The following is a 27,224-nucleotide window of genomic DNA, read 5'->3' as shown; positions in this document are numbered from 1 at the left end:
CCTTAGTATCTTGAAATGAAAGAGTATTTAAATAAGATTCCTACATTACAAAAAAAGCTTAAATCCATTTAATGCCAACCATATAATGATAAATAGTATCCAGTTAAGTTTTGGATGACCAACAGGATTTTGTATATTGGGCTAAAAGGACATTAAAGCTTTTTACAGAAAGCGCTGTAAAGTACCATATTGTCTTCTCTAAAGTAAAAGGTAATAGCACGAGGTCACCACGTCTAACATTGGACCAAAAAGTAAAACTATAATGCACAATTTAGTGCGGTGGATGGAACCATCAAAATCTTTAACTTTTGTCCTTCAAGGGCAATCATGCATTCACTTCTTGTGGTTCTGGTTCTGGACACTTATGAAGACCAAAAGGAATTATTGGCATGGCTCTTCCCACTGTTCTGAAGTGATGCATTATTATTATTTTTTTTGGGACATATGCGGCAAGTGATGACCTGCATATATACAGTACTGTGCAAAAGTTTTAGGCAAGTGTGAAAAAATGCTGAAAACAAAGAATGCTTTCAAAAGTGGAAGTGTTAATCATTTATTTTCACCAATCAACAAAATGCAGTGAGCGAACAAAAGAGTAATCTAAATCAAATCAATATTTGGTGTGACCACCCTTTGCCTGAAAAACAGCATCAATTCTTCTAGCTACACTTGAACACAGATTTTTAAGGAACTCGTCTGGTAGGTTGTTCTTAACATCTTGGAGAATTAGCCACCGATCTTCTGTGGATGTAGGCTTCCTCACATCCTTTTGTCTCTTCATGTAATACCAGACACATTTGATGATGTTGAGATCATGGCTCTGTGGGGGCCATACCAGCACTTCCAGGACTTCTTATTTTTCTTTACACTGAGGATAGTTCTTAATTACTTTTGCTGTATGTTTGGGGTTTTGTCCAGCTGCATAATACATTTGGGGCCAATCATACGCCACCCCGACGGTACTGCATTATGGATAATAATTATCAGCCTGTATTTCTCAGCATTGAGAACACCATTAAACCTGACCAAATCTCCAACTCCATTTGCAGAAATGCAGACCCAAATGTTCAAGGAACCTTCACCATGCTTCACTGTTGCTTGCACTTATTATTGTACTGCACTCATTATTGTACCACTCTCCAGCCCTTCGATGCACAAAGTGCCTTCTGCTGCAGCAAACATGTCAAATTTTGACTCATCAGTCCAGACATCTGCTGCCATTTTTCTGCATCCCAGTTCCTATGTTTTTGTGCATATTTGAGTTGCTTGGCCTTGTTTCCATGTCAAACATATGGTTTTTGGCTGCAACTCTTCCATGAAGACCACTTCTGGCCAGTTTTCTCCGGGACAGTAGGTGGGTGTAAATGAGTCCTGCTTCTTTCTGATATATCAGAACTGATGGCACTGCTGGACATCTTCTGATTTCAAAGTTTAATAAGCTTGATGTGCCTATATGTTGCACTAAGATCCCTTGGCCGACCACTGCGTCTACGATCCTCAACGTTGCCCGTTTCTTTGTGCTTTTAAAACCCCAGTCTGCTTTGAATTTTTTGTCTGGGAGAGACCTTGCGAATACAGTATAACTACCTTGTGTCTTGTTACTGTGCTCAATCTTCAATCTTGCCATGACCTGAAACTGCCTTCCACAACCTCACCTTGGTAGCAGTTTGGCTAATCCTAACCCAGTTGTAAGCCTCCTACACAGCTTTTTCTGTTTCAGTTAATAACTGTGTTTCAACCTACATGTGACATTGATGATCATTAGCACCTGTTTGGTATAATTAGTTGGTCATACACCTGACTATAATACTACACAATCCTCGACTGTGTAGTGTACCTATAGGAGTTGATGCTGGTTTGGAGGCAAAAGGTAGTAACACCAAATATTGATTTGATTTAGGTTTTACTTTTGTTCGCTCACTTTGCATTTTGTAAATTGATAACAATAAACAATCATCATGTACATTTCTGAAAGCATCCTTTGTTTACAGCATTTTTTCATACCTGCCTAAACTTTTGCACAGTATTATATACATTTTTTTAAAGCAATAATGTATATCGAAACCATCGTTAGAAAATGTATAATTTACATACCAAGCAAGTAGTTCTCAGTTCACCTTACTTTAACTCGAAAAAGTAGATTAATTAATCTTTACTGGTTGATTGTATACATGATAAAAAAGAGAGAAGACCGAGAGCCCAATATAGTGTAGTATGTATTAAAAAGGGATGAAAGTAGTATGAAATGTAAGTAATATACTCACAAACCAGGGTTGCCTCCAAGGCAACCACTGTTCAGGCAGGTGGGGAGAACAAGCCTGTCCCCACTCAGGAGTAAAACGTCGCTCTCTGTAGATAGAGGGAAGTAGTAGGGTAGGTCACCCTTCCACCAAGGGTGGATTTCTGATTGCGCAAAGGTGTACAGAGGCGCCGGAAGGATAAAAGTAACTAAAAAGTTTAAAATTGTTTTGGTTGTGGTGGTGGACCAGCCAACCATAAACAGACAAGGCTGTCGGTTTTTGAAAACATATATACAGTTTATTCGATTACTCCCAATACAAGGTCGCAACGCGTTTCACGGGAAATAACCCGCTTCTTCAGGCAATAAAAGACAGGAGCAATACACAGCGTATCGTCTAGATGATGCTTGGCACCTCTGTGAACAGAGGTGCCAAGCATCATCTAGACGATACGCTGTGTATTGCTCCTGTCTTTTATTGCCTGAAGAAGCGGGTTATTTCCCGTGAAACGCGTTGCGACCTTGTATTGGGAGTAATCGAATAAACTGTATATATGTTTTCAAAAACCGACAGCCTTGTCTGTTTATGGTTGGCTGGTCCACCACCACAACCAAAACAATTTTAAACTTTTTAGTTACTTTTATCCTTCCGGCGCCTCTAATTGTATACATGATGCTCTGGAAAGAAGATTTTAAAACAATTACTGTCTTAAAACAACTTTCTCCTCCAAAGCCCAAATACATACTTAGTCCCTCTACCAGATTTCATCAGTTGTTTTTGAATATTTCAGTCTACCACTCCAAAGCATTTTTCATTATGGTCCTTTCTCAGTTGCTGGTTCATGGCTGAAAACTGAAGATATCAAATCATCAGAAACCTCCAGAAAGTCAGCTAATTGGTTTTCATTAAAATCAATTTTCCGTCGCAAAACTTCAGGAAGATTTACTCTTTTCTTACAACATTTTTCCTCTGTCTCCTTCCCAGTACAACCAGTATAGTGAAAACAAATAAAGTAAAAAGCATACCAAGAAATCATAATGATACATGAGACCTGCAAACACAACAAACATTATAAAACATAAGACCTTGGAGCCTACATGACTGACATTTACATGCTCTGTGGTCTCTGTGTCATTGTCAATCACTTGACCAGTATGTACTTCATCATCAGTATATGGATGGTAGTAATACTGCTGAGTGTCTTCTAACTTTACTTGTTCTTCCATATATCTGGACTGTGCCTCCCCTCCATCATCAGGTTCGCTAATAAGGATTGATGGCCCTAAGTGACTCTGCTCTGCTTCATACTGGTCTACATCTTCTTCACCAGATGCACTATCCTCCATCATTTCCAGCTCTAGGTCTGCATACTCTATCTGCTGTTTACTATTAGTATCCTTGATAAGGTCATCTGACATTATTATATCTTTGTCATCCTCCAAATCTGCCAAGCTTTTATTGGACGGAGTAGCAAGGTTTAACTCTATATGATGGATATCACTTTTACCAAGCAAACCATCTGACCTATTCTGGTATTCACCTAGTTCCTTACTTATATATTCAGAACCTTCATGAATTGAAAATTCTTCAGGAAATGCTGTCACATTCCAGTGATCTGTGTCTTCTTCTTCATTATCATCTGCTCTTTCACTGTCACCAGACATAGGTATGTCCTCAATAGCTCTACCACTAACAATCATGTCTGCTCCTGAAATTAGTGTAGTTTTCTGTTCAGACTGTGCACAGATTTCTGTTGGCTCTGTTATACCAGCACTGTCACAGATATCTATATATGACCTTTTACTGTCAGCTCTACCTTGGGAACATGTTTCACTTTGACCTTTTTCTTCTGTAATCTTTGCAATGATGACCTTGCTTCCCGATGTCACATCACTTGGAAAAGTTCCCAGCATTTCATTCCACACATGCAATGTGCTAGGGGTCACATTTTCAGTTGCAGTGCCCACTATAGAAGTAGACAGTGATCCTCCTTGCCAGGAGAGTTCTGTTTCTGTAACATCAGAAACTGGTCTGTCTGCTTGATCTGAGACAAGCTCTTTATCTTCATCTGAAGGATACTGAATATCATAGTGTTTATCATTATCTGATAAAACAACATTTTCCTTATCATGCATGTCATATTCTGTGTCTAAGTCATACGGCTTGAGGCTAGAGTTATAATCCAGTTCTGTAACATTGGACGGCACGGCTATCAGGGAAGGCATACTTTGAAAATGAGAAAGGTCTGGATCTTCCGCAGTAGTATGTTTGTTTTGATCTGATTGTTCACTTATATCATCTGTTGTTGCAGGAGTTTCACAAATACTTATAATAAGATTTTTGTTTTGTCTCGTTTCCTTCTCACCTTTTTCCTCGCTTTCTGCAAGCTCATCAGCTTCACCTGATGAAACAATATTGAAGTCTGACTGCTTTGATCCTGAATGTTTTGTTTCGAGGAAAATGCTGTGAGAAGTTTCATGCTGACATGGCAAATCCTGATAGTGGTCCAGCTGTGAAAACATTAAGGGGTTTTGTCTTCCTGAACTTTCTGAACTTTCCTGCTGCGAGTTATCATTGTTAGTGAAGACCGGGGTTTCTAACTGTCTGCTTTCTGTTTCAGTTTTTATGCTTTCACTTTGTTCTTCCTGTAGTTCTGAATAATCTGTTGAAAAATATGTTGTTTGAACTGGTGTTTGTCTGTAACTGGGATTGGCATTCTGATCTAAAATCTCCATTAGATCCATAGTTTCAACCTGTATAAAGGATGGAGATTCTGATGATTCTAAGCCATAAGTGTCTCTAATGGAGTCTTTTTTTGTCTCTGGTAGAGGAAATGCAGGTTCTTCTGTTTCATACAGATATCGCTGTGATAACGCCTCATGATCACCAGAATGGTAATTTTTAGACCCAGCAGTCAAATCCTCAGCTTCCAATGAATAGACTAGTTCAGCTGGAGGAGAGTGTTCCTGACTGTTATCAACTGGCTGTGGTTCCTGTGAATAGTGGTCCTGTGTAACAGAATTATCAGTAGAATATATTGTGTAATTATCTTGCTGTCTTTCCTTTTGTGAAGATGATTTCTGGGAAAAATCACTACTGTACTTTTCTTCTGAGGATGTAATTTTGGCTTTCATGAGACGCTGACTTAGCTGAAATAAAACACAGTAAATAGGTTTTAGGTGTTTGTATTTTTTCAGCTTTTTATCATTTTAAGAGGCAAAACTTAATAACTTAAACAATGCAACAAAACTGCCTTTTTAATACACATGTGCAACAATGTTCCTGTATTTCAAGCAGTTAGGAGACATAGTTTTAAGTGCAAAATGCAAAGATTATATAATCTTAATTAATTTTTCTTCACATGGACATTCACCTATGCATAACAAGCAGGTTAATTTGTGTCAACCAATTTCCATACTAATTAATAACCCAGCAATCAAAAAGGTCAATACATTCCAGACACGCTGATTATTGCTCTTGTGACAAATAGAAGGACAGCAGAGCATAAGAGTTGTGGCAAGCATATGAGCCTGATAACTGCAGAAAATGAACGCACCTTGCTTAATACTGTCAAAGTCCCAGTACAGGGATACAGCTAAGCATAGAACTGAAATAGGATATACATAAAATATCTTCCCAGTAAGTTTACAGCCAGTTCTGGAGTCCAGATATTTCATTACAGACTAGCTAGACAGCACTACCAGCTTCTTGACCTCATTTTTCTCTGTTGCATTCCACGCAAACCCAGCCTGGTCATAAATTTATACAGTCTACTGGTTGAACTGTGAAATGCAGCAGCATACTGTAATCATCACTGTGATCTCATGTTTTCAGTGTAACATTTGGCAGCAGTTGTTCACCTCCATGCCCAGGTCTGAGTGCTGCTGAGCAGGGGATTGCAGTAAGCCAATAAAAATAGATTATTTGCTCTATTCTATACTTAAAAGTACAATTAATACATTTTTTTGATAATAACTAAGTTAAATTGACAGGTTATTTATAATTTCCTACGAATGTGAAACAAAGACAGTAGATCAGGATTAGGGCTGATCGGAACAGCTGAATTCCGATTTCGTCGAAATTTTGTGTACCGCATGCGAAAACCGAATTTCGTGTTCCGAATTTTCATGTTCCGAGTGCACTTCTATTGAAGTCAATAGTGCCAACTTCTACGGTTAATTGTAAAGCCCCCTTACATGCTATCATCACCAAATTTGGCATGTAAATTAAGCAGATGAGTAGGAACATGGTAAAAAAAAATTGTGAAAAGACCTTATAGTTTTTGAGCAAATCGATTTCAAAGTTTCATAGGAAAAATGTTTTTTAAACTGTGTAAAATGCATTCCGAGTTCTGTATACATATTGTATACATTTCATGAAAACAGACAGCATGGGGTCCCCCCTCCCAAGTCTCCTTAACCCCTTGTCCCCCATGCAGGCTGGGATAGGCAGAATGCGGAGCCCCGGCCGACTGGGGCTTTGCACCCTGAGCTATACCAGCCCGCATGGTCCATGGTATGGGGGGCTCTGGAGTAGAGGGGCGGCCAAGCCTCCCCCTCTCCCCCAGAGCCCTTGTCCGATCAATGGACAAGGGGCTCTTCCCCACCTCCAGTGCCCCAGGAGGAGGTGGGGGCCGCTGACGTCTTGGGGGGTTCATGGTGTCATCCGGGGTTCCCCTTTAACAAGCGGACCCCGGAAGCCGCCCCCTCCCCAGGAGAAATGAGTATAGGGGTACACGGTACCCCTTACCCATTTCAGCAGAGTTAAAAAAAAGAAATAAAAACACGACAACGAAAAAAGTCTTTTATTGTTCTAAATTAACCAGGGAAAATCCTTGCGAAAATCCCACGCCAGTATCCTTAGGAGTGGCCCCACGCCAGTATCCTCTTAGGACATCTCACCACCCTCCCACACCGACGAACTCTCGCCACTGTATGGTCACAGTCAGCCTCTGCATCTGTATAGCAGAGGCTATGAACACGAAAGTGTTGCCTTTGAAAAAAGAAATTTCGGCAAACAGTGATGCGATCAAAATGGCCACTGGGAAATCCCGGAACGCTGGAGGCCACTCTAGAGTGGCGAAACCAGCCATTTTTCGCATAGATGGTGGGTCCAGGTGACCAGAGCAAGAGGTGCCCTGGTCCCCTGGGCCCACCTATTTATGTGAAATAACACTCAGTCTGACACTCTGAGGTGGACTCCGGGGAACGGGGATTCCCCAGCAGCCATTTTGTTTATGACACTGTTTGCCGAAAATTCTTGTATTAGCAAACAATTTTCGTGTTTCTAGCTTATGCAATACAGATTGCAGAGGCTGTCTATAGCCATTCAGCCCCGGGAGTTGGGCGGGTGTGTGGGACCACTCCTGAGGATACTGGCGTGGGATTATTGCAAGGTAAGTATCCCTCTTTAATTTAGAATAATAAAGGACTTTTTTCGTAGTCGTGTTTTTATTTCTTTTTTTAACTCTCTGCTGAAATGGGTAAGGGGCACCGTGTACCCCTATACTCATTTCTCCTGGGGAGGGGGCGGCTTCCGGAGTATGCTTGTTAAAGGGGACCCCCGGATGGCACCAGGATCCCCCCAGGACGTCGGCGGCCCCCACCTCCTCCTGGGGCACCAGAGGTGGGGAAGAGCCCCTTGTCCATGGATTGGACAAGGGCTCTGGGGAGAGGAAAAGGCTTGGCCGCCCCCCCCCCCCGGAGCCCCCCATACCATGGACCATGCGGGCTGGTATAGCTCAGGGTGCGAAGCCCCACGTGGCCGGGACTCCGCATTCTGGCTATCCCAGCCTGTATGGGGGACAAGGGGTTAAGGAGGCTTGGGAGGGGGGACCCCACGCTGTCTGTTTTCATGAAATGTATACAATATGTATACAGAACTCTTTTCACAATTTTTTTTTACCATGTTCCTACTCATCTGCTTAATATACATGCCAAATTTGGTGATGATAGCATGTACAGGGTGCTTTACAATTAACCGCAGAAATTGGCACTATTGACTTCAATAGAAATGCACTCGGAACACGAAAATTCGGAACACGAAATTCGGTCTTCGCATGCGGTACATGAAATTTCGATGAAATCGGAATTCAGCTGTTCCAATCAGCCCTAGAAGCGATCACCTGCGCAGAAGCGTATTGCAAAAATACGCTTCCGTGCAGTGCATAAAACTTGCGTGGCTAACGTGACTTACGTGGCTTCCGGTCCTCCGCAGTAACTGCGTGGTGACAAACGTATGCAGTCGCGTGAGGGATGCAACAAAAACGTCACTTCCGTCACATAAAGCCGCACTGCGTCAGTATAAAAAAAATACTACGCAGATGTAGTCCCGTTTTTTTTTTTTATGGGACCCATTGGATGGGGAGACATCCCTGTTACCAGTGACTCACCTCTCCCCTCACACCCACATATCTATTTTTTTATGACGAGTCAATTGCTATTTATAACCCCTTATTTCTGCAGTTTTCACCTTATGCCGAGATATTTAGTTCTACAACCCACACGTAGTTTTACAACCCCCAGGCTACACAGATTCATTAAAGAAGTCTTGATCCTGAATATGTAGCCTAAATCTAATGAAAATTAGAAACGATGGCCCTTAACAGGCAAAACTGGCCAGAGCAATGCACCTGTGACTAATTTGCATAACACGCCTCCTCCTGATGCTACCCTTCTGGTATCCCAGCCTGCATGGGGGACAAGGGGTTAAGGAGGCTTGGGAGGGGGGACCCCACACTGTCTGTTTTCATGAAGTGTATACAATATGTATACAGAACTCTGTACTGCAGCACTGTCATTTTATACAGTTTAAAAACCATTTTTCCTATGAAACTTTAAAATCGTTTATTTCAAAAACTATAAGGTCTTTTCACAAAAAAATGTTTTTTACCATGTTCCTACTCATCTGCTTAATATACATGCCAAATTTGGTGATGATAGCATGTAAGGGGGCTTCACAATTAACCACGGAATTTAGCACTATTGACTTCAATGTAAACGCGAATTTGGTACTCAGGATTGCCGAATTTTCGAGTTTCGAGTGCTTACTCGGAACTGCCAAAACTCAAAATTCGGAATCCGAGAGCTCAGCCCTAATCAGGATTTGGCAGAGACAGAGCAACAGCAATGTTTAAAATTCTCCCTATAAAATATAGTTATTTACAGGGATGCTCATCCGGATTCTGGATATCTGTGTAACTCGGATATCCGAACTTTTTTACGCTATCCGAGTCGGATTCCGGATTTTTAAAAAAATCCGGTTAGCTATCTGCGGATATTTGGCCGCTTAACGCGGATATCCGCGGATATTGAAGATATCCGGATCCGAAATACTGTAACTAAGGAGATGACGTCCTGGAGCCAATCAGGGGGCTCCCAGCAGAAGCCATAGCAACCAATCACAGAGGGGAACCCTGGCCAGCCCCACCTGACCTCATTGAGCCAATCAGAGGGCTCCCAGCCTAAACCTTGGCACCCAATCACAGAAAGGAACACTGGCCAGCCCCCCTGTATAATAAGGAGGGCTGCCATGATGAGACACTGAGAGACATGCTCCAGTCCTGGTGGCCTAGCAAGGGCTGTACACAGTTATAAACCTAAAGCTGTTCAGTGATTAATCCCTTCACTATCACTACACTATTGTTAAATCGTTAATTAGCTTGATTGATGTCATAGTGTGACAGTCAGAGTGTGTGCTCCAGTGCTGCTGGGCCTAGCAAGGACTGTACACAGTGATAAGCTGTTCAATGATTAACCCCTTCACTACTATCACTACACTATTGTTAAATTGTTAATTAGCTTGATTGATGTCATTGTATGACAGTCAGAGTGTGTGCTGCAGGCAGCTGCTATGTGTCTGTGTGTGCTGTGCACAGACCAGGCCAGTTGCTGCCTTCTGGCCAGCTATTAGCCTTAGGTATAGGTTAGGTTAGGGGATAGGATTACTGTGTTATTGTGTAGTTAGTACTGTAGTACTGCAGTCAGTGCCAGTAGTTGTTAGAGTAGTAGTACTACTGTGTTAGCTTTCTACAGAACTGCTGTGCTGTGAGCAGTGCCAGTGTGACAGTTAGTGTGCACTAGTGTCTTCTCCTCTGCTGTCGGTCGCTCAGCACTTGGCACGTGTCACGTGGCATTTGGCAAGTGCCATGGCCATGTGACACGTGGCAAGTGCCACGTGACACGTTGCAAGTGCCACGTGGCAGGTGTCAAGTGCCAATTGCCACGTCCAACATGCTCATGGCACACGTTACACATGCTGCTGCTGCATTACCCTTCTCCTGCTGCCTGTGCAGCTCCCACCGCCAGGCCAGGGTGCCACAGGCCACTGATACCACCTATATTTAACCCAAAACACAATTGCTGCATAATTTTCACAGAGGCGCTCAGTGTGGTTTTGATGCTATTAAGCTGTATGCTCCTTTTTGATTGGCCTGATGAAGCAGGATTGAGCCCGTGAAACGCGTTGCCTATTTTTACCGTGCAGTATAAATAAAATTGTTGTTTGACTGTTGATGCCACAGTCCTTCCTTTGTTGCTTTGTCTGCATGGATGGGATAGGCCCACCACTTCCCCATCGGTTTTAAGCTCGTTTAAGTGACTTTTATTCTATTGGCGCCTCTGGAAAGCTTCTACATATTGCTAAGTCCACCCTTGGTGGAGGGTTGTACCCATCTTCTTCCCATCTACAGAGAGCGACTTTTAATCCTGAGTGGGGTCAGGTTAATCTCCCCACCTGCCTTCACAGTGGTTGCCTAATGGTAACCCTGGTTTGTGAGTATTAAATTGTTATATTACTCATTATTAATTATCATCTATACAATATCACACTATTGGGCTCTTGGTGTCCCCCCTCCCTTTATAATTTTTTGGAGGTGTCTTGGCTGAAAACTGTCATGTCCCAGTTGTGCGGTTGGACTTTGGACACAATGTGGGCTGCACGAAAGCTGTCTGGAACCTAGGCCTAATGTTAATTGACAGCCATTTTTTTTGGAGGGGGGGGGGGGATTTTAAGTCCCCACATCATCAATTAGTGTTCCCCTTTAAAAAATTAAAATGGCACTTCCAGTTTTTCTATCCGGATATCTGAATCCACCTGGATAGCCCGAATAATGCGTTCGGATATCCGCATGAACGTGGATATCTGAAAGTTCTGATTCGGATACCCGATCTGGATCCGGATATCTGGGTATCCGGATCTGGATCAATTCAGATTTTGAAAAGGGGTATCCGAGTACCCCTGGTTATTTAGACAATTTAATAAAATGTTTGTTGAGCATGCCTTTTGCAGTCACTGTCCTTTGTTTCAATAGGCTTTTACTGAAGTTTATCTAATAAAGGTCATTGATATGTGTGCTCTCACTGATATATCTAGCAATCTGTTGCTTACAGCTGAAATGTTTGGGTAGCTATTAGTTAAATGATGCACTCCAATTTGGAGTATAGCTATAAGTTAAGATACATACAAATGCTGGTCTGAACTTAGTCGTGGTGGACGATAACGACTGCCATGGCCAAGAATCGGGTATCAGACCAGCATGTGTACAGCGACTGCACAACATCTGCTAAAGATCCACAGAATCGCATTGTTCTCCATGCTTCTCCACCAGTGGAAATTTTCACATGCCGCTTGTTCTTCCCCCTCCTGCATAACAACAGGCATATCCCTAGCCAGGAGGGTAGTACAGTGTCGAAAAGGATCTGTCACCCGGCAGGGATTGCAACATGATCCCTTGGTCAAAAGAGCCCTCCCCTTTCCCGTATGTACTAGGATGTAGGGTTGCAGGGGATGTAATAAACTCACGTAAGGAGGTTTTCTGCCATAAAACATTTAGTTTGTTTATACAGTAGCCTACTTAAAATAGGATTGGGTTTTATTAGTTGAAAGTTAATGTTATTTCAAGTTTTGAAGTTTATTTATGGTAGGTGTAAACATTAAAGAAAATTAGGCCAAACTGTACTGAGTTTGTTAATTTGGCTCACATAGTAACACCTGGGTTACTGCACAAACCAGTGCTATGCTGTAACACCTGTATTTATGCTGATATACAAATTGTCTCTAATCGATAAATCGATAAATCCTGTGTTTTTAAAGCAAACCTGAACTGAAAATAAACCTATGAGATTGTATTGTAGTACTAATGTTAAACTGGAAACATGTTTAAGACTGCATTGTAAACAGCAGCCACGACAGTCTCATTTGAAATTTGCTCTGTAAAACAGAGAAAAAAACCTTTAAACTTTTCAGCACTAAACTGTAATCAGCAATGGTTTAAACAGCCAAACAGTAGTGTTTTACCTTCCATTTACTTTTTGGGATAGTGGACTGAATTTCACTTGCTGTTCAACTGCACACTTGCAATGCAAGAAAATAAAATGAGACTTCAGACAATTTCTTAGTAAGACTAGTACTACATGTATATATGTTTATCTCATCATGTCATCTGTCAGTTCAGGTAACCCTTTAAAGCAAGGTGAGTTCAACAGGGATATATGAGGCAGCAGGCTGGTGTTGTACTTTATTTTCTGGTTGAACTCGATGGACTTATGTCTGTTTTTCAACTCAAATAACTATGTAACTATATATGCGTTATTTCGCATTCCCATGTGTAAAGATCCCTGTGTAAGTGTGCAATGAACATGCGAGTGGTACATACTTTTACACTAAGTTATGCAGAATTACAGTTGCACATAAACTTTAATACCACAAACATTTACTTGTGTTATTAATTAATGCTTGATACAACACATGAATTAGTTCAATAAAATGCATGATTGTGACTTCATGGTGCTAAATTTGACATGATGTTATATTGTAAAAATAGCACAAGGGAGTTGCACAAAAGTATTTTGTTAGTGCATCAATCCCATTATATACAACATTTTATTATATTTTCTGGACATAGACTATAAAGACTAATGATATTTTGCGTTTATTGTTTTATTTTTGAACTAATGCCATAACTGTGTTTCTAAGATGGGTTAGATTATTTCATAACAGCAGCTACAAGTTTTGTTTTTGGAGTTAAAAATTAGAATTAAAATTTGTAGAAATATTTAACTAACAAGGCAGATGCTGGTCAATGTAACATGTCAACTCATATGAAGAGGAATCAGGAGACCGAGTACAGTTTTTGGTAGTCGTGTGGGAACACAGAGAACACCGAGGCCAGTCTACAAAAACTGGGAAAAAGATGGAGCAACTTTTCATACTCATATCTGCAAATAACAAAACCTGATCACTTGCTATGTGTAGCTTCTCAAGGATTTAATTGCTCCAGCTACTGAAAAAAAAACTGATTGACTGACCTCTACAAAACTGATAGCCATCAGGAACCAACCTCATTTTTAGGGTTAGGTTTAAAATCAAAAACTGAATGAACACATTGCAGTTCTGGTCAATTTTAATGGCTACATCAGCTGATCAAATCTGCTTGTATTTATTCAGGATTTATTAGTAGGAGAAAGTCACATACATGGATGGGGCTTCAGGCATCAGGAGTGAAAATTCTGAACCCTCATACACAAAATTACCTCATACTAATAATTGTCCAATTGCATAAATATGACTTTCATAACAATTCTAAGAAAATGAAAAACACAATTATTGGTATGGTATAAGCCAAGCATTGGTTTGTCTATGAAAATGCATAAACTTAAATTGATAAGTATAAAATTAACATAATGGCAAAACACATTTCAGTCATAAAATTCTGCTAAAAGGTTTTTTGGAATGTGGGTTAAGACATTTTTATTTCCATGTCAAACTTCAGTCAAGCAAGCAGGTTAGTATTAAGAAGTTATAGCAATATTTGACCAAAACTCATGAAACGTATACTTCACACACACTTATATCTGCCTGATTTGATAATAACAATTGTCCTAAGCCAATCAGTGAAATGGTAAAGAGATTCTGGGGCTGATGCACTAAACTGTTGTAATATTGCTGTGCACAGATAGCGCACAGCAATATTGCCATTACTACCAGCAGTAGTGTACCGCAAGTTATGCTATTGGCACAACCATTGTATTCAAGTGATCAAAGATCAAGTGTTGCTACTGTAAAGCACATTAGTAATGAACATTACCATAACAACGCTCATGCTACGAGTACCACAGGTCTTGCTAATAGAATAACTCGCTGTACACTGCTGCCGATAGCAACAGTAATATTGCCATACTCAGCCTGGGCAAAGCAATATTACCACAATTTAGTGCATCAACCTCTCTGTGTCTTGTGTTTTGAATTATTGATTCAAAAGGTCAATTTGACACTTGGCATTAAATATTTTTTCAAAGATTCATTTTTGGTGGATTTATTAAAAAACAAAACATACACAGGCTGTTTTATAGAATTTACACCAAATTCCAATCTGCGAAAACAGCAAAAGATGTATAATATAGCCCATATTTTTCTTTTTTACAGCTATGGGATAAACTTTAGAATTTACATCATATGTTTTGCCCATTAATATTCATGATATCATACACTCCATATATTAAAGCACATAAACATTCACTCTACAGTAAATTAAAGAGACACTGAAGCAAAAAAAAAAATGATGATATAATGAATTGGTTGTGTAGACTGTTTCAACTGCCAACTGAAGGAGAACTCCACAAACACCAATGCAGGTAGTAAAATTCAAAAAGTTTATTGAAAATAAAAAATTAAAAATACACCTTCTACTCCATGTAACCAATGAGAACTACAAATAAGACATCTATAATATCACAGTCTTCTGAACATCTTCTGATCTTCTTCCACAGAACACTTTCGGTAGCTAGGAGAAAACAATTGGTTAATAAAAACACATAACCTTCCCCCCTGGTAAGTATTTCTGAGCGTACCCACCCACTTTAATGACCAGGAACCTTATTTGAATTTTCCTAAAACCCTGGGTACTAGAATAATTTCAGTTTTTAATCCTTCTTACTAATGGTACCATACTATATCAATTTCACCTATAAATTTGCTGATCAGCAAAATCTTAGTAACCAAATAGTAAATAGAGTATTCTTTCTTTTTGTTTCTGAACCGGTAAAATATTTCTGGTTATTATTTATCCAAAATGGCAGCCAGGTACATATGAGAATTGGTTGGTTAAAAGGTTAATAAATTGGTTGGTTAATAAAATAAAAAAATAAAAAATGGGTTAGTGAATTAGTAGATTTAGTAAATTAATATGGTTACTTGGATTAGATGGGTATAAAGAAAAATGACTCCGTCACTTGTTCTCATAAACAAACCATTCAATATGCTTGCTCCAAAAATACAAAAACACAAAAAAAATATTTTCTCTTCAGATCCAAAATCTGTAACTCCTGCATGCAATTACTCTGTTCTTTTGCAGGATCAGTCTACTGCCAGGAAAAAAAGTCTATTTACAGGTACTTATTCCAAATCTTTCACTACTGCTGGTAAATTGACATATTAATAATTTCTCCTTTCTTTTACAGGAATCCAGCTGGACGAATCTTCTCAAAGGTAAGTATTTCTCCAATATAACTTCGCACTGTCTTGTACACCACACAAAAAAATAAATAAAACTAAAATATCTTCTGGCATTTATTACTTTGTAAAGTCAATAGGCTATAAGAGGATATGATAGGCCTCTAGCGGACAGGGCAATAGCCTATTTCATTAACCAGATTCACTTTCTTCTCAGTCTCACTATTTCATAGTCTTATGCACAGTATATGGGTAATATGCAGGTCTTTGACTTTTATAACAAAACTGTTTCCCCATTTCCGCAACAATCCAGTCAAACTTATAAAAATACAAGTGAGATTATAATCATCACCAATAGGGACGGCCAGTCTTAATTCTCATCCTCACTAACACTATGCTTCAGCAGTGAGGGATATTAAAAGAGCCAACTTCCCTGTAATCAAAATATTCAAGGACCTTCCTTGTCACATGCTGATTTATCATCACATTAATCACAGTTCATACGTGTCATCCTGAACGGTTTCTTTTTCAGCATCTTTATATCAAGAATCACTGGTTATACTTCTGTCTGGCTCTTTTTCTCTTTTTTGTGAAGTTGCCTAATAATTATGCACAGTTATAGTCACCTGCACACACAGATATCCCCCTAAAATAGCTAAAACTAAAAATAAACTAAAAACTACTTTCAAAAATATTCAGCTTTGATATTAATGATTTTTTTTTGGTTCATTGAGAACATGGTTATAATAAAATTATTCCTCAAAAATACAACTTGCCTAATAATTCTGCACTCCCTGTATAGTGATTTTTCTAACATTGCATCATTCTCTAATATGTGCATTTTACACAACACTCAGCATTCTAAATGTTTTTAAAGAGCAGGCTGTGAACTATTGACCTGTCCTCTGGCAGAGAAAAAGAAAATCCTTGACTGAAAGCTCAGATAACAACCTTCAGAACTCAGAGCTCTCTGCGACTTTGAAATTTGTAGAGCTCAATGGCTTTTTTGTATAGATAACAACTTAAGTCTCTTAACTCTCCCTGTACTGGAAACAACATTAGACTTATGTTTCTGCTCCTAATGCTTTATTTCTGAGCTGTACTACACATACAAATTATTATATCATAATGTTTTTTCGCTTCAGTGTCTATTTAACCACTTTACCACCACAGGTGCGTATATCTACGTTCCTTTTAACACCCTTTCCCCACCAGGAGCGTTGATATACGCACCTCCCGTCGCTACCGCCTCTGACCGTGCTCCCACTTGCTCGTGCGTGCACTCCCTTGCTTGTGCACGCCGCCGGCCGCTTGCCCGGAGATCAATGAACAGGAAAAAAACGTTCCCGTTCGTCGATCTCAGCCCCCCAGCAATGATCGGCTGCTTCTATGAGAAGCAGCGCGATCATTGTGAAAAAAAAAAGTTTCCCAGCCTCATTGAATGTCCTGTAAGCGTACTTCCGACCCTTACAGGACGCATGCACAAAAAATTACTGTGGCCGTCTTGTGGCCAAATAGTAAAACTACATCCAAAACATTTTTCATATACAAATACATACTTTTACACTATAAATTAACTCATTACTTCCCACACTCCCTAATTTATTTATTGTTTGTAATAAAAAGAAAAAAAATTACAACACTGTTACTTTTTAAATTATGGGCTTTTAATTAGGGATGGCCGCAAAACTGAAAAAAGTGCACCTTTATTTCCAAATAAAATATTGGCGCCAAACATTGTGATAGGGACATAATTTAAACGGTGTAATAACCGGGACAAATGGGCAAATACATTTCATGGATTTTAATTACAGTAGCATGCATTATTTAAAAACTGAAAAATAATGATTTTTTCCCCACATTTTTTCCTATTTTCCCATTAAAACACATTTAGAATAAAATAATTCTTGGCATAATGTCCCACCTAAAGAAAGCCTAATTGGTGGCGAAAAAAACAAGATATAGTTCATTTCATTGTGATAAGTAATAATAAAGTTATAGACGAATGAATGGAAGGAGTGCTGAAAGGTGACAATTGTCTGGTACTCAAGGGGTAAAACCCCTCAATTGTGAAGTGGTTAAGTTTAATTCCTTTCAAGTATAATTTTATAGTAAATATGTATGATTCAACTCAACTTCCATTGTGACCTGGCCTTACATGTGCATGCACATCTTGAGCATCCATGAACAGATTAATAACAATGGCAATAAATAAGCTTTAGTATGGGTATAAAGTAAATAAGTAAGAGTGATCCATCATGAATTTCATAATCATTTGCGATGAAAATGTTATTAGATATATTTTTTTCACCTTAGTTAATAGTTACAGTCTAAAAAGAATGATGCATTTAAAAATAACTGTGCTTTTAAAAATTTCCTTACAGAATTATTTAACCACTTTTGGTTTTTGGGCATAAGTCTCATGTCCAAATTAACTGCGCTGGAGGTTCCTGGATATGAGACTTAAGTCCAGCACTAAAATCTGCTGCCTCCACGATTGTGCACGTGCCAGCTGCCGCTCATGCATGATCATGCACGTGCATACTAGTGCACTAATCCCATTGTGAATTATGGCTGCTAGCAGCAGTCAACTTTTTCTCCTGAGTTTCCTCCTAGGAGATGATTTTTCATCTTCTATTTTAAATAACTTTTCAGCACTTTGCAATTGGTGGTGTAAAACGCATTTTATTGGCAAGTTTAAAAATACCACATAAGAGAAAATTAAGGAGAAATAATTAATTGCATATTCATGTTCGATTTAACTTTTACTTAAAGTTTTTTCCAAGTTGATATTGTTATACCTTGCCAATAAAATGCCTTTTAAGCCACCAGGAAGCAAGAAAATACAATGAATAATTTTGACTGTACTTTTTCACCTACTTTTGGCATTTCTTCAATTACAAAGTGCTGAAAAGTTTTTTTGGTTTTTTTATAATCTTTATTTTCAAGAGTATTAACCACTTCACCACTGAGGGGTTTTACCCCTTGAACACCAGAGCAATTTTCACCTTTCAGCGCTCCGTCCATTCATTCGTCTATAACTTTATTATTACTTATCGCAATGAAATGAACTATATCTTGTTTTTTCCGCCACCAATTAGGCTTTCTTTAGGTGGGACATTATGCCAAGAATTATTTTATTCTAAATGTGTTTTAATGGGGAAAATAGGAAAAAATGTGGGAAAAAATTATTATTTTCAGTTTTCGGCCATTATAGTTTTTAAATAATGCATGCTACTGTAATTAAAACCCATGAAATGTATTTGCCCATTATTCCCGATTATAAAACCGTTTAAATTATGTTCCTATCACAATGTTTGGCCCCAATATTTTATTTGGAAATAAAGGTGCATTTTTTTCAGTTTTGCGTCCATCCCTAATTACAAGCCCGTAGTTTATAAAGTAACAGTGTTATACCCTCTTGACATAAATATTTAAAAAGTTCAGTCCCTAAGGTAACTATTTATGGTTTTTTTTTCTTATTGTATATATATATATATATTTTTTTTTAAATTACAAAAAAAAAAAAAGTGTGGGAGGTAATGAGTTAATTTATTATGTAAAACAATTTATTTGTATGTGTAAAATGCATTAGGGTGTAGTTTACTATTTGGACACAAGATGGCCACAGTGAGTATGTTTACATGCGACCTGTAAGCGACCAGAAGGACGCTTACAGGAAGCAGTAGGAGGCTGGGAGACTCACAATGATCGCGCTGTTTCTGAAAGAAGCAGCAGATCATTGCGGGGGCTTAGATCAACGAACGGGAATGGATTTTCCCGTTCATTGATCTCCGCGCAAGCGGGCGGCGGCGTGCACGAGCGGCGGGTGCGCGCGCACGAGCGGCGGTAGCGCGGACAGCGGCGGGAGCGCGGAAGGTACGGATTTCTCCGTCCCTGGTTTTTTAGGAGGGAAAAAAGGGACGGAGAAATTCGTACCGCCGGGGGTAAAGTGGTTAAAAGTGCAGTACATAACATCACAACTGGTCAAAGACAAAGTCCAAAGTTTGAGTCACGTGACTTATAAGAAACACAACATTCTTCAATCTTTTAACATATGAAAGTGAGAACTAAAGTTACAGCTATACAAATAGTTAACTCTTACTTCAGAGTTGAACATTGGTAATGTCGCAAAAGACAGTGTGTTATAAGTAACAGTACAACTTTGAACAACACCCTCCATTATCTGGCCATACCCCCCCCTCCCACATTCCCTCCCCACTGCCCCCCCCCCCCCCCCCATGGACGGGTTCTCTCACATTGCCTAACCTAACTTATGTGTACTGGTCAATGATATGTGTAATCAGATGATCTGTCCATCACTTTTGGCCTTGTAGGTGGTTCTTAATATAAGAGTCAGTTAGCACTAAGAATATTTTCTAACTCCAGGCCCGTTTCTGGGCCGTGCAGCCGTGCAGCTGCCCTGAGCGCTGAGGGAGGTGGGGGCGCTGTGATGGAAGGGGGAGGCAGCCACGGGGAAGGCAGCCCGACCTCTCCCCGGGCCTCTCTCCGTGCTCCCCCCTCCAGACTGCAGAGTGAGAGTGCAGGGAAGCACAGTATACAGCTACTCACCTGCCTGCGTTCCACTCGCCGCTGATCGTCTCCTCTCTGCATAGATGCTAATACACACGCTGCTTCCTGTTTAGCAGGAAGCAGTGTGTGTATCAGCGTCTATGCAGAGAGGAGAAGATCAGCGGCGAGTGGACCGCAGGCAGGTGAGTAGCTGTATACTGTTTAGCAGGAAGCAGTGTATGTATCAGCGTCTATGCAGAGAGGAGAAGATCAGTGGCGAGTGGAACGCAGGCAGGTGAGTAGCTGTATACTGCACTTCCCTGCACTCTCACTCTGCAGTCTGGAGGGGGAAGCACGGAGGGACGGCCCGGGGAGAGGAAGGGAGGGAGAGGTCGGGCTGCCCTCCCCGTGGCTGTGGCTCTCCCCTCCATTATGAGGGGGGCACCTAACTACCTAACCTATACTGGGGAAAGCTACCTATCTAAACTATACTGGGGACACCTACCTATATCACCTATTCTAGGGGCACCTACCTATCTAACCTATTCTGGGGGCACCTACCTATCTAACCTATACTGGGGGCACCTACCTAGCTAACCTATACTGGGGGCACCAACTTATATAACCTATACTGGGGACACCTACCTATATAACCTATACTGGGGGCACCTACCTATATAACCTATACTGGGGGCGTCTACCTAGCTAACCTATACTGCGGGCACCTACCTGGCTAACCTATACTGGGGGGGCCTACCTAGCTAGCCTATACTGGTGGCAACTATACTACTACCTATATTGGAGGAATCTACCTAACTAACCTATACTGGGTGCACCTACCTAACTAACCTATACTGGGGGTCACCTACCTATCTAATCTATGCTGGGGCAACTATTCTGGCTACCTATATTAGAGGCACCCACCTAGCTAACCTGTACTGGGGGCACCTACCTATCTAACCTACTGTATACCAGGGGCACCTGCCTATCTAACCTATCATAGGGGCAACTATACTGGCTACCTATACTGGAGGCCGGAGCAGTGCTTTTCAGCGCTGCTAGATTTGGGCGCAGCCGGCGCCACCATAGACTATAAAGGGAATCACATCCACAGCGATGCTCAGTGAGTAAAGCCAGAGTTGCTTAAAAAACACAATAATTCGGCCTCCAGCAATCGCTGGAAGCCGAATTATATCATTCCCCCACTATCCATGGCGGCCTGGAGGGGGAATAGTAATTAACACGGCCCGGACTTGTGCAGAAGCAGGATCAGCCGTATGCTCTGGCTGTATCCTGCACCCAAGTCTACCGGTGCCAATTTCAAAAGTATGCACTGGAGGCACCTACTTGGCTAACCTATACTGGGGGCAATTATACTGGGGCACCTATGCCTGGCTACCTATATTGGGGGCACCTATGCCTGGCTACCTGTACTGAGGGCACCTATGCCTGGCTACCTATACTGGAGCACCTATACCTGGCTACCTATACTGGTGGGACCTATACATGGCTACCTATACTGAGTGCAACTAGACCTGGCTAACCTATATTGTGGGCACCTATACCTGGCTCCACGGGGGGGGGGGGGGGGGGGTGCAATTTTTACACTCTCGCCCTGGGTGCATTTTAGCCTAGAAACTGCCCTGTTTAAAGGGACTCCGAGCAGTGCAGAAACCATGGAAAGATGCATATCATTTTAAAGCTCTCTTTCTCCTCTTTCCAATGATATATAAATCGCCACCCTACACCTTTTAGTTTTCGCTTTTTTCGCGATTGAAATTGCCGCGGCTGCGATTTCGATCACGAAAATAGAGAAAACTAAAAGGCGTAGGGCGACGATTTAGGGGTCGTTAGAAAGAGGAGAAGGAGAGCTTTAAAATGATATCCATCTTTCCATATTTACATATTTACATTGTATTACACAGGGCAACTTTTTCCTAAAGTCAGCAGCTCCATTCTGACACTACTCCATACAGACACTACTGCAGCCAAGAATTCACTGAGGAGCAGGGAATCAGACTGTGCTGCAGCCAGGGATTCCCTGATGGACTGGGAAGCAGACTGTACTACAGCCAGTGGACTCCTGAGGGGTAGAGACCACTGCCTCAGCTGCAAGATGGTCTCCTGAGGAGCAGCTCACAGCTAATGAACACCTGAAGAGCAAGTGTCACGGACAGTACAGTAAGGCTGATCACCCAAGGGATGAGTGACAGCCAGAAAGGTCAGATAAGCCAGGTCGGCAACACACGGACAGATAAGGTACAGAGACGGAAGACTGATTCGGTATCCGGGTACAGGCAAATGTTGGCAACAGGTAATCAGATAGGCAAAGGTACCGAATCAGTAAGCAGGAGAGTTGTCAGGAAAGCCAGAGATCATAACAGGTAACAGTATATATCAACCCTAGTCTTAGGTGTAAGGTCCGTGGTCTCAACACCTGGGAACTAGTCTAACAGATAAACAGTAGCAATGTAGCAATCTCCTAGTCTTAGGTGTGAGGTCCTTGGTCTCAACACCTGGGAGCTAGTCTAATACATACACAATACAATAATTTTTTTAAGGCTATCAACGGAATCTGACTAAGTGTGAATTCCCAGCTGGTTCTAACACACTGTAAGATCTGACTGGGGTCTGAGCGCTCAAACGTAAGCATTCGCAACAGCAGACAACTTGCAACTGACAGGCAAGTCCTATATATACCCAGAGTGCTCCACAGCGCCACCCCGTCACTCAGCCAATCCGGAGCATTGCTGGGATCAGCTGATCGGCATGATCAGCTGACTCCCCTTCTGCTAGCATAAAGGTCCTGTCGCCTGGCAGGCGCGCGCTTGTAGCTCTCAATCTGTGTGCACTAGAAGGACCAGGCGAACCAGCAGCATGTTGCTGCGCGGCAGAAACCGCCGGCTGGAACGCGGAGATAGCCGCCCTGCCGCTTGCCCACGCGGCGGCATCTCCGCTATTCATTACAGTACCCCCCCGAGGAGTGGACTCCGGACACTTCCTACCCGGCTTCTCAGGGTGTAAGTCATGAAACTCTTTCTTTAATTCTTCAGCATGCATGCGACAATTCGGAACCCAAGTTCTCTCCTCCAGACCATACCCCTTCCAGTGGACCAGATACTGCACAGAATTTTGCACTAACCGAGAATCTAGAATCTTCTCGATCTCATACTCAGGTTGGTCATCAACTCATTAACCATCACGGGGGGGAGAGGAATCCACGTGCACTGCAAGCTTCATCAGAGACACATGGAATGATCTCACACCTCATATGCTGGCTGGGAGATCAATTGCATAAGTGACATTATTAATCTTTCTGGCCACTGGGTATAGTCCTACAAATCTGGGTCCTAGCTTAGGTGACGGTTGTTTTAAAGCTAAATGCCGAGTTGATACCCACACCATGTCCCCTGGAGAAAACTTCCACTCTACAGACCGCCTCTTATCTGCCTGTTTCTTCTGAGTCTGGAAGGCTTTCCCCAAATTCCTCTTAACCATTCCCCAAATCTCCCTCAATGCCCTCTGCCAATCCTCCAGGGCCGGAAATGGGGTAGATGCCACAGGTAATGGAGCAAACTTGGGAGATCTTCCCGAAACTACTTGAAACGGGGAAAATCCAGAAGAGGAACTCTTCAGATTGTTATGTGCAAATTCTGCCAATGGCAAAAACTTTACCCAATTGGACTGTGCATCTGCCACATAACATCTGAGAAACGGCTCAAGGGACTGGTTAACTCGCTCGGTCTGACCATTGGTCTGTGGGTGGTAGCCTGATGAAAATGAAAGGTCCATACCCAGCTGACGGCAAAAGGCTCTCCAAAATTTTAACACAAACTGGACTCCCCGATCTGACACCACATTCTCCGGAATGCCATGCAGCCAGAAAACGTGCTGGATGAAGAGATCAGCTAACTCCTGGGCCGAGGGGAGTCCTTTCAAAGGGACAAAATGAGCCATCTTACTGAACCTATCTACTACCACCCAAATGACCGTCTTGCCCTCAGACTTGGGGAGTTCTCCTACAAAGTCCATTGACAAATGAGTCCATGGTTCATTTGGCACTGGTAAGGGTTGTAGTGTACCCACTGGTGCCTGGTGAGAGGGCTTGCTTCTAGCACAAACTGAGCACTCTTTTACAAACTCCTTACAATCTGTTGCTAGCGTAGGCCACCAAGCGCATCTAGCCAGCAAATCCTGAGTTCTGGCAGCCCCAGGATGCCCCGCATTTTTATGGGAATGGAATAGTTGTAAGAGTTGCAGGCGGAAAGCCAGTGGTACGAACATAACTCCCTCAGGCTTCCCCTCTGGAACATCCTGTTGAAAAGGGTCCAGAGAAGCCGTCCAGTCCTTCCAGGTCTCAGTAGCTGCCAAGACTACTTTCTGAGGTAGGATTATTTCAGGGGTTGAAGGTGGCACTGTCTCGGGCTTGGAACACCTAGATAGGGCGTGAGCTTTGACGTTCTTACTACCTGGTGTATACGTTATGACAAATCTGAATCTTGAAAAGAATAAGGACCAACGGGCCTGTCGAGGACTAAGGCTTTTGTCCCCTTCTATGTACTCCAAGGTCTTATGATCCGAATAGACTGTGATGGTATGCTCTGCCCCTTCTAGCCAATGTCGCCATTCTTCAAAGGCTAATTTAATGGCCAAAAGCTCTTGGTTGCCAAAATCGTAGTTCTTCTCTGCAGGAGAGAACCTACGGGAAAAGTAGGCACATGGGTGAAGTTTTCCCTGCAAACCAGAGCGTTGAGACAGTACAGCCCCAACCCTGACCTCTGAGGCATCGACCTCTACTATAAAGGGGAAGGTGACATACACATGTCTCAAAATGGGAGCAGAACAGAACAGTTTTTTCAGTGTAGAAAAAGCAGAATGTGCCTCTGCTGACCAGTGATAAGTGTCAGCCCCTTTCTTGGTAAGACTGGTGAGCGGTGACACTACCGAGGAGTACCTCTTGATGAATCTCCTGTAGTAATTGGAAAAGCCCAAAAATCTTTGGAGTGCCTTCAAACCCACAAGTTGTGGCCACTCCAAGACAACAGAGACTTTTTCTGGATCCATGGAGAGACCAGATGTAGAAATAATATAACCCAAAAAAGGAACAGACGTAACCTCGAAGAGGCACTTTTCTAACTTGGCATAGAGTGAGTTATGTCTTAATTTCTTTAACACGAATTTGACATGTTTACGATGTTCCGTCAGATTAGGAGAAAAAATCAGTATGTCGTCTAGATACACTAGCACGAATTTCCCCAGCACCTCCCTGAAAACCTTATTAATCAACTCCTGGAAGACGGCAGGGGCGTTACACAACCCGAAGGGCATAACCAGATATTCGTAGTGCCCGTTGGGCGTGTTGAACGCCGTCTTCCATTCGTCACCATCTCTAATCCGTACCAAGTTGGATGCACCTTGTAAATCCAATTTCAGAAAAAATACTGGCATTGGTCACCTGAACGAACAAATCGTCAATCAACGGCAACGGGTAACGATTTTTCACTGAAATCTTATTTAAACCTCGGTAGTCAATGCAGGGTCGGAGGCCTCAATCTTTTTTCTGTACGAAAAAGAATCCTGCCCCAGCTGGTGAGCGGGAAGGGCGGATAAAACCCTTAGCCAAATTCTCTTTGATGTACTCCTGCATTGCCACTTTCTCAGGTCCTGACAGATTATAAAGGTGACCACTAGGAGGCATACAACCAGATCGTAGCCTCCCTGGTGGTAAGCCCGACCTGAGCTCGGGCTGGGAGAGATGAGCAGCCAGCGGTAAGCCCGAGCTCAGGTCGGGCTAAGGAATTCCCTGCTTTTTTGGAGTCCTGCACGCGATCACTGCTGCTCAGCGGGACTCCACCATCTCCCCCGGCTCTCCTCCGCCTTCCCCAGCCTTTCTTTAGGCATTGCTGGCCGCCGGGAGCCCCACAGCTCCGTTCTTGTTCTGGGTACCCGGCGGCCAATCAGAGCATGGCGTGACGTCACGGGGCGGGGGCGGAACAAAAATTTAAGGTGGCCCTGAAGAGTCGCACAGGGCAGAAGAAAAAATACATACATAAAAGCCAATCTGCATTTGTGTATACATATATACTGTATATATATATGTATATACATAAATACTGTATATATATGTATATACTGTGTGTATATACATATATATGTATATACTGTGTGTATATACATATATATGTATATACTGTGTGTATATATGTATATACTGTGTGTAAATACGTATATACGTATATATACTGTATATACGTGTATACATATATATACATATACATACACATATACATATAGTATTTGTATATATATATATATATATATATATATATATATATATATATATATATATATATATATATATACACATACTATATGTATATATATATATATATATATACACATACTGTATATATATATATATATATATATATATATATATATATATATATATATGTATATATATGTCTAATTTCTCCTCATTTCTCTATAAACACAAAATTTTATCTCTCCTGTGTCACCTGACTGCCAAGGCAGAGATGGCAGATAAGCTAATTTGAAAAGCACAGGATGACACTATATATAAAAAGAGTTACCATTTTTTGTCTGGATTTTCACTACTTTCTGTCTGACTTATTTGTACAGTTTCACAATTTTTAAAGTTTATTCATAAATTTAATTAAATCATCAAATTTGTGTTCCATTCTTCTATTTATATGCAGAATGTCTACCAGACATATTTGGGTGAGTTATGACTGAAAAATTGAAGGCCTAAAATTCTTGGAATAAATGTACCGCTTTTGACTCATAATTCCAGACAGAAATGCACCGCCAGGGAGGTTAAATCAATGGGACAATCGAAGCTACGGTGAGGTGGGAGTTTATCTGCGGATTTGGGACAGAACACATCAGCGAATTCCGCTTACTGCACTGGCACACCTTTAACCTGAATCTTGGTGGCACAAATGGTTACTTTCTCCAAACAATGATGATGACAATGGGCCGACCAGCTCTTTAGCTGACCAG

General features: G+C 41.5%; 1 protein-coding gene across 1 annotated transcript in view; it reads right to left on the bottom strand.

Moving 5' to 3' along the window:
* Window positions 1-2,879: 2,879 nt before the first annotated feature.
* The window catches only part of PPP1R3A (protein phosphatase 1 regulatory subunit 3A), an 80,882-nt gene continuing 56,537 nt past the window's right edge, over window positions 2,880-27,224 (bottom strand). Inside the window, exon 4 of the mRNA XM_068276481.1 lies at window positions 2,880-5,389. Within this exon, the coding sequence (XP_068132582.1) occupies window positions 3,194-5,389 (2,196 nt within the window). The 3' untranslated portion in view covers window positions 2,880-3,193. The remainder of the gene's footprint in view (window positions 5,390-27,224) is intronic.

This window comes from Hyperolius riggenbachi, chromosome 3 (genome assembly GCF_040937935.1).
Source record: "Hyperolius riggenbachi isolate aHypRig1 chromosome 3, aHypRig1.pri, whole genome shotgun sequence".
NCBI classification, from domain to species: Eukaryota; Metazoa; Chordata; class Amphibia; order Anura; family Hyperoliidae; genus Hyperolius; species Hyperolius riggenbachi.
This window is presented reverse-complemented; position numbering and strand designations above follow the sequence as displayed.